Genomic DNA, 9,456 nt, shown 5'->3' with positions numbered 1-9,456 from the left:
CGAATTAATTACAACACTGTAAAGGACAGCTTTCCAGTGCTGCCAATTTGTGGAGAATTCCCCAAATTGCGGGGAATTTCAACTGGATTGGGGATTTTGTAGGAATGGGGGAGCTATGTGAGGAAAATATGGGAATTCTAACATTTTATAAATTTGTTTAATCTATCGATTGCTTGCATCTATCGATGCATCGCTAGTTTGATCGTTATTGTTAGAAACACTGTGATGAACTATATCGATGTGTTTTTCAACTTAAATAGAATTTCTGAATTGTGAAATGGAAAATATTAAGTGCATATGAGAAAACTCAATATATATAAAATTATGATCATCAAATAACTTCTAAAAAAATATTTCACTACAAATAGAACAACTGTCTAACAAAACTAATACCAAAAATAATTCAAAAACATGTATCAAAACTAAACTTGTGCTAATTTCACATTGTATGTACAACGAAAGTGTTCATTTATTTACAAAAATATTGTTTACACTACAAAAATACTGATTGCACATCAATTTAAATTAACTCTAAACTGAGTTATTGGGCCATGTCTAAATGAAAAACAAAATTATAGTGATTTTTCTGAAAAGTTGCTCCATAAATTATCTTCGTTTATACAATGAATCACGTACAACAAATATTATATTTGGAGCTGATTTTCTTGTGAGCAATCCATAATATTGGAATTAATTGAACCTTTTCTTGCAAATACAAAAAAAAAACTACAATTTTCAAGCATAAGACTTTGTTGATCTTATTATTTTGGACAAATTGTACAATTAGACCATTATGTCATATAAAATGGTGGTTCATTCCGATAGACTGATGTTGTACCTTTCAGTGAAATAGGTATGTTTTCTCTCATAAATTTGTGTTCATACGTTTGTTGTATGCACGAAGTATTATATACCTATGTATTTAGATGTTAGATATGCATTGCGATAAAATGTTATGTTTTAATTTTAGTACATAATGCTAAATTAATTTTCTTTTGATGTGTAATCGGTACTTTTTTTGGGGAAGTGGCATATTTGGTTGTGAAAAAACTTGCTTTTTTGATAATACTATCCTTGTAAAATTACCAGTCGGTGCGTGTTGAGTTCGCGATCCTTTTTCCCACTCAGGCTCGTCTCCGGTATAAAAAAAAACCAAATCAGCTATTGATAAAAAAAGCCGAGCAGTTGGTACTTCTACACCACAACTTACCACTCGGCACTTGTCAACTTTAAATATGAAATTATCGGTCGCAACTTAATTTACTCATTGATTTTTTGTAACATTAACCATAGTGATTTCTTAGGCTTTCGCGATTGTTACACATTCATTCATCTAAAGGTCACGCTTTTACAGGTCCCATGGTCACGGTTGACCGTGACCATGGGGCCTGTAAAGGGCCCGAAACGTCGGTTTGTTTTTTCGCGTATATATGTTTTGTAAAACATATATACGCGATTTAAATGCGGAAAAATAATTACATTTCCTATTAACCATAGTGTCACCAAATGCGCAACACAATAATTAAGTTATTTAATTTTGTAAGGCAAAGAAAAATTATATTTTTTTTTTAATGTATAATAGACACACGCTTGGCCACAATCTCACCTGATGTTAAGCGACGATGTGACCGACGATGGGACGCGTTTGCCTAAAAAATGCCTATTCACTCTAGCCTTGAATAGCCCCAAATTGTACTTTTCGGGAAATACAGATGATCCATGAGAATCCATTCCTTTGCCGTACGCATCAGAAAGGAGGAGGCAAAGCGCTTAGTGCGAATAGGTGGAATATCAACGACATAAGAATGGAGTGCTCCGGACCTTCTAGTCGACCGAAGGAGGAACGGTGAGGGCGGAACCAAATTGAAAAGTTCCTGCGCACACTCCCCGAAATGTATCCGATACAAAACCGACAAGCAGGCTACTTTTCTGCGATGATCGAGATTTTGGAGCTTCGACTCCACAAGAGGATTATTGTTAATAAGTCTCTTTGCTTTACGCTCCACCGAGTCCAAGGCAGCTAACTGGTATTGGGCAGAGCCGTCCCAAAGGTGGCAGCAGTACTCCATACAGGATCGAACTTGTGCTTTATACAGATTTAAAAGCTGTTCAGGTGTGAAGTACCGCCTGACCTTGAAAAGTATGCCTAGTTTTCTGGCAGCAGTTTTTGCCAAGCACTCGATGTATCGCCCAAAGTTGAGGTTGGATGATAAGTCCAGACCAAGTAGCTCAAGGTGGTCCCTTATCGGCACGGATACACCTCGGAAAGTCGGAGTAAGGTGTAGGGGACTCCGTTTTGATGAGAAAAGACACGCCTGTGTTTTAGCCGCATTAAACCTGACCCTGTTAGCATCTTCCCAGTCGGAAGCAGCTTTCAGACTCAGGTTCAACCGGGTGACCATCGCCTCTCGCTTACACCGGATCTCTTCACTGTTGTATATTTTTTTCTAAGTTTGATTTAATGTTGAATCTCATTAAAATAAATAAACGATTTAAGGTCATCTAATTTTATAATTTGCTTTACATTTTGCATTGTGTTTACATTCACAGCAAACTTTTTTTTAAACATTTTTTCAAATATTACGTTTGCTGTGAATGTAAACACAATGTAAAATGTAAAGCAAATTATAAAATTAGATGGTTACATTTTGAGTTTCCTACTTCCTTATTATAATTATTTTTAAGCTATGTATTTGTAATAAATAATGAAAACTTGAGATATGGGGAATTTGTGGGGAATACAAACTTTGTTCTCCCCAAATTAGGTCATTTTAACCGTGATTTTTGGGGACTTTGAACAATTGGCGATGCCATTGCCGATTGTTCAACATTTTAGGATTCGCTCTGGACCTTTTGGAGAGAAAAGTGTCGTTTTAATTTTGACTTTCAATTATTTTGTGAAATCTAGTTTAAAGTGGAATAGGATAGTGCTATTGTGCCTTAATCGAAGATTAAAACGCGAAATTATGCGAATCTCGAACTAAAATACCCGCATCGGCCCGTTCTAAGGAATCCCGAGTCAATCCAATCACGCCGCCTCAAATTGCCTATCCTCTTTGTGGTGGCCATATTTACAGAAAAACTTATTTTTATGTTTTCGGCTGAAGTACTTTGTTTCCATGGCCAGAAATAAATTTAAAAAAAAGACCATACAATTTATTAGTCTGTGATCATGCACTTGACTGCAGCCGATTCGCTCTGGACCTTTTGGAGGGAAAAGTGTCGTTTTTATTTTCACTTTCAATTATTTTGTGAAATCTAGTTTAAAGTGGAATAGGATAGTGCTATTGTGCCTTAATCGAAGATTAAAACGCGAAATTATATGAATCTCGAACTAGAATATCCGTATCGGCCCGTTTTAAGGAATCCCGAGTCAATCCAAACACGCCGCCTCAAATTGTCTATCCTCTTTGTGGCGGCCATATTTACAGAAACAAACTTCATGTTTAGGCTGATGGCTTTGCCAAAGCCTTAATAAATTAAAAAAAAAATAAAATTGACTGCAGCTTTTCCACATAGGCTTGTCGATTGTGCATTTTGTCGTGATCAACAACTTAAAAAGGATATATCCTATGATGGAAAAAAAAAGGAAAATATCGGTATAACAAATAAATAAAAACAGGATTTGGTTTGTGAATAGTGTTTTGTTATTAAACGAATCAAACAATGACGTAAGTACAAAACGACATAGGTAGTTTTGTTGTACTGGAAAACTTCGAAATTTTAAGCTTTTTAATTATTTTTCAGATCGGAACAGTTTCCTAAAGAGTTTGAAAAAGTTACAGAGGTTCTGCCATTTACAAAATATGGCATTACAACTTTTAAAGAGTTTAAAAAAACTGAAGAAAATATGCAACGTTTGGAATGGCTAAAAAAGGCGGGCCTCTCTGATGAAGAAATAGTACTGTATCAAAACAACGAGGGTACAGTACTGGACTCACCAGTTCAGCACTCTAAAGTTGAGTCTGGGGTATTGAGGAGCAAACTTGAAAAAATTAATAAAAAAATTAACCATTTTCAATATCGAGCTGGAGGGTAAGCATTCTTTCTGGAAATTAAATACTTTTCACCACTAATAAATTCATAGCAATGTAATAATTTGTGCTATACTACCTAGAGTACCTAGAGTTATGGAATTCACCCCAGGGCTCTGGCTAGAATGCCCTAAGTGGATTTAATTTAGAAAAATTCATTTATCCAATTGGTCCTATCAGTGACCATACCAACCAACTTCCTCACGCAACAACCACAGCATGAATTGTTGGAACAATAAGGTCATCAAAAATTTAAGTGCCCAACATACCGATACCTCCAATGAACACTAAGCCAAGTTAATTTTTGGACCTGGTCTGTTTTTATTTGGTTTTTTTCTTTTTTTTACAAAATTTGTTTTTTTTTTGTTCTTGTTTCTTTTTTTCACAGAATTCGGGGAGGGATAAGATTATATTTATATTAAACCGCCATATTTATTTACTAAGGCAAATAAATATAGCTGTTTACAAAAATAACAGAAGACGACCAAAAAATAAAGATGGCGTAGTGTTCATTGGAGGTGTCGATACATGGCTTATCTAAGGCCTGTTCAGCCGCTTACCACTGCATTCAGTAATTGATCAACTTAATTACTGCTATTTGGTTTAAAAGTTGTTTGTTAATCACATAAACATATTTACCTCAATGTTTATACACGATTAAGTCCTGATTTAAAAATCAAATAATGTGTGATAATCGTGAAAGTTTAAATCACAATAATTATTGTATGAACCAATATATTTTTAGCAGTCATTGATTTGGTAACATCAGTGGCCTAACGGTTTGCACTGTTGGTGCTAAATAAGGAGGTCCAATGTTGATAGGACCAAAGGACATGAACTTTTTTAAATTGGTTCTGGGGGTCTCCTCTTGATCTCCGCCTAAAACAATTACTGTCAAATAAGTAATATTCGACAAAATTAAAAGACAAGTATCCAGTATGAAGCTTCATTTGCATCACGCGTGACCCCCCAACTGACTCCCTAACCGACCTCCTAATCTACCCCCTAACACACCCCTAACCCACCCCCTAATCCATATTCATAATGACACTTTTATTCGGTACTTTCGGTTTTAATTGTTAGTTTCAATTGTTTCTTAGAACAACTAAAAAAATTAACTGCAATTAAAATCAATTCAATTGCAATTGATTTCAATTGAATTGACTTTTTAAGCTCAACAGAACTGAACTTCAATTGATTAATGCCCAACACTGATCAGACTCAGTTGTTATACTAAAAGACTTAAAGGACTCGAGTTGTTTGCAATGGACTTATACCTATTTTTGTCTTATTAAACCCGAGGTTATAAATAAAAATGACGTAGTATGTAGTTAATAATCAAGTTTATTTACTTATAATAAAAATTAGGATTCAAAGAGTGATTTAAGCAATAAGTACGAGATTTTAAGACCTAATTATATAATGATTTCATACAATACTTTTTCTGCGAGTAAATTAAAATAATGAAATACAACCAATATTTAAAAGTCTATGGAAATCCAGTTTCAACGTGCCCTTTTTTATTTTGTGTAATATTGGTCCACCACCACCACATAACCACTTTTCTTATAATGAAGTCCTGGTACTTTTGTTTAAACTTTAGAAACCCGTGCACAGTAGTATTAGTAGTAGTAATACATAGAACAAATATTATACATAAAGAAATCTCGCCTGTCACCAATTCAGGGGTAGGCAGAGACTGTGGACCTTCACTTAATACATTCATAAATAGTATGTTTCATTCATCATTATGATCAAACGACAGTATCAGATACTAAAATTTGATAAAATACTTTGACTGTTGGGTTCTGTATCCATTCATTTTTATATTAAAGAAACAAATAATTCCCAAAAAACAAATTCTTGAATTGGTTATAATTAACTCACTTCTGTGCTACGCAAAACTACAAAGCTACGGTAACGTTATCCATCAATCGTAAAAAAAAAATATCTTGTGTGTAGAAATAAAATCACGCCATACGGCTCATGACTCGCGACTCCCGAGGCTATAAGGCGCCAGTCGTTTTAGTCCCACAAGTCTTTTAGGCTTCCTAGGGTTAAAAGACTTCGACTCGAATTAGTCTCCAGTTTTAGTCTTATGACTCTTGAGTCATAAGACTGAAACTGGACACTAATTCTTGTAAAAGTCTTGACTCGAGAGTTAAAAGACTAGACTAGTCGTGAGGTGTTAAAAATTAGTCGAGATTTTTTAAAAGGCCTTAAAAGACTTAGGGTCGTATTCTAGAACTCTACTCAATGCTCAAGTCAGGATTGCACTGGAAACACAAGCACTGGAAATACGACCCAAATGGCAGGGACTTGAGTATGATTTCGAGTGCTTTAAACCATACTCAAATTCTGACTTGAGTATTGCAGTGAGCACTGAAAATCATACTTAAGTCCTTGCCGTTAGGGTCGTATTTACAGTGCTTGAAATCATACTCAAGTCTGCTCAGATCCTGACTTGAGCATTGAGAAGAGTCTCTTTCATCACTAGTTACACATGCTCAATAGAAGGCAATATTCGATTAGAAAGTACAAGGCATCCTATCAGTTTCATGACAGAATCTAGTCTTTAAAGAAGTTTAGGAGCTTCGATCGTCTTTACTTTGCTATAACCTTTCCTTTGTCTTGAGTCCTCTATTGAGTCTGCTATTATCTGTTAAATTGAGTATGTTTTCAATATAAGTTTGTAGAAAAATAGGCAACTATACTACAATTTTATTTGCAGTTCGAACCAGCAGGAAGAATCAATAGAAGCCAACATTTTTGAAAAGTTGCAAAAAAAGCCAATAAAATTTTACCCAGAAGGACATCCTATGAATGAACTAAAACAACTCGAAGATAACCTTTTTGGACATTTGAAATCTGATATTATCCCAATTACAAAAAGACGAAAAATATTACGACGTCTGGAAAGAAAGACAGAACGAATTTTGGCACAGCAGAAACAATTGATGGCATCAGACTCTAAAACAGATAATGAACCACCTATAGTTAATCGCCCTGGTAGTTTATGGGATGTGAGAGAGATTCCTAAGAGACAAGAACAAACATTGAAATGCAAAATTATAGGACCAAAAAAGAAAACTATGTATACTATAAAAGATAATAAGATCTTAAGGCTAGAACATATAAATGGGGAAAAATCAAATGAATATAAAGCTGTTGATATTGTAATACCTGTAAATGAGGCTGAACAACAGTTATTAGAAGGAACGAAGATGTGCATTGATGACATCAAGAAAATTGAGAGGTTTAAGGACTACATGCCTGGTGTACCGTCAAAAGTAAGTTGTGTAAATAACAAATATGACTAGGAAGATATTTAGATAAGGCCAATATTGTAGAAAATACTGGACCCACTGGTGTTACTTCTTGTTATTTTAAATTTAGTATAGAATAAGGCAATAAAAAATGCAAAAATTACATTACACTGCTTGATAAAACGTCTTAATTTTCTTTGTCTTTATAATTTGCATAGAAAATTAAACGAATAACGACCTACTAGCCAAAAACAGGTCATGCGTCTTCCGGATAATTCTCGTGCTGCCTTTTTGGGATTGCCTGCAGCTTCTGTCTCATATAATAGTTTGGATGTTACACAATTTTGTATTAAGTTCATTATGACTTGTACAATTTTGTTACCAAAATACAATTCCACTATGTTCCTCGGCCGTTTCCTGATGCTCCTACTGATAGGAGCACAAGGACTAATCTCGACATCTAGGTGTTGTTCGCATTTATTGTATTTTGAAGACATAATTACAATTTCAGGTGTTGTATTTAAAGAACATAGCATCAGCAGTGACTCAAGATCAATTAACAATGCTGTTCAACCAGTTTGTGCTGGACAATGGTGGACCTATAGATGTGCAACTAATGACCGGACGAATGCGGGGACAGGCGTTTGTTACCTTCCAAAGTAATTTATTTCAATAACATTATTATTTTCGCAGTAACACCAATTCGTGAATGTTTAAGTTTAATTTTCACATAGTGAAGATTCTCTGTTTATACAAAGCCAGTTGCATCATACTTGCCACAGAATAAGTTATTATTAATGTTAATATAATAATATAAAAGTTTATTTTAAACCACAACCACTTAGAGCAGTTACACACCGCGTCTGCAGAGATTCTTTCGCAACGCAGTCGCTAATCCTCTTACCTTTACACACACGCGTGACTTAACTGCAACACAATGCGATGCAAACCCGATACACGTTTTTAATTCTTCAACATAAGCGATGGCATCGATGCATTCGCGCGTTTGTATCGCTGTGCGTAACCGCTCTTATTGTCCTTTGTTACTTAGGGCCATCACAAGTTGTTGTTGCACACTCCTTAGCGTTTTCGATATGTGGTCACTTTTCGTTTCAAAACTACCTCACTCGCTTTCAATCACTTCTCGAATAGCTAACGCCATCGAGTAGGTAGTGATTGTTTACAAGACACTTATGAAGTCCATATCAAAACTTGACGCTTATTCTGGCCTGGAAATTAACATTTATTTAGCTTGTAAATACGCATTGAAGTTGTTAATCTTTCTACACATTGAAATTGGCACAGAATTTCAAAAGCCATAGAATGAAATTTATTTGTTTCTATGTAATCAATAAGCTTGTATCATCGATTAATAATAATAATAACGCACACTCGCGCACTAGTGAAAACCTGTATCGCAGGAGCCATGGACACATTACACCCACACTCACGAGATAAACAAATGTAGGCCATACAAATATTTCTCTCGGCTCGGAAGCGAACACGGTATCCCTGCATGGCATAACAGCATGGTAATCATCCGGCCACAGAGGCAGTTATTATAATATGGATATCCTGTGTATCCATTCAAAACCAACTTAACAGACTTAAAAGCAAAGAAAAAAGACATGTTAGGTAAAAACACTTTTATTTTTCTATTCCAGATGTAGAAGTAGCAATAACAGCATTAGATGAAGTCAACGGTACAATTATCAATGGACAACCTATCATAGTACAGTTCGGAAGAAATGCAGAACACGAAAGATAAATTGTATTTCATACTAACCTACCATGAGACTATATATAAACCAAAAGTATTTATATCTAAATATAGTTTTGTTACGTAAACACCTAAATATAGTTTTGTTATTCACTACAACTTAATTTCCTTTAAACACTCAAATTGAAGTAATCGGCTGTTTACACAATAAAGTCAGTGTCATTTATCACTTACATTTAAAGTCCATTTATAACAAAAGCTTTCGTCCATAATGTCTTTAAAACTGAATTTTTTAGAAGTGCTTAATTATTTACATTTCAACAGTATAAAATCACGTTTAACAGTATTATTGTTAAGTAGACACATATAGTATTCAAAGTATCATTTGTAATATTACATCAGCATCTAACATTTTTATTGTTAGTGAGCAAGATAT

The 9,456-nt window shown here is 34.7% G+C and overlaps 1 protein-coding gene across 1 annotated transcript; it reads left to right on the top strand.

The window, feature by feature from the left end:
* Positions 1-3,762: 3,762 nt before the first annotated feature.
* On the top strand, positions 3,763-9,455 carry LOC113228806. The gene is made up of 4 exons (XM_026462202.1): positions 3,763-4,035; positions 6,766-7,324; positions 7,812-7,959; positions 8,965-9,455. Exons 1-4 carry the CDS (start codon positions 3,851-3,853, stop codon positions 9,066-9,068), a joined length of 996 nt encoding a protein of 331 aa, XP_026317987.1. The 5' UTR covers positions 3,763-3,850; the 3' UTR covers positions 9,069-9,455.
* Position 9,456: the final 1 nt, after the last annotated feature.

This window comes from Hyposmocoma kahamanoa, unplaced genomic scaffold, assembly GCF_003589595.1.
Source record: "Hyposmocoma kahamanoa isolate Upper Pololo Valley unplaced genomic scaffold, ASM358959v1 244, whole genome shotgun sequence".
In the NCBI taxonomy this organism is placed as follows: Eukaryota; Metazoa; Arthropoda; class Insecta; order Lepidoptera; family Cosmopterigidae; genus Hyposmocoma; species Hyposmocoma kahamanoa.
Note: the sequence above shows the minus strand (reverse complement) of the source record. Positions and strands in the feature narration are given on the sequence as shown.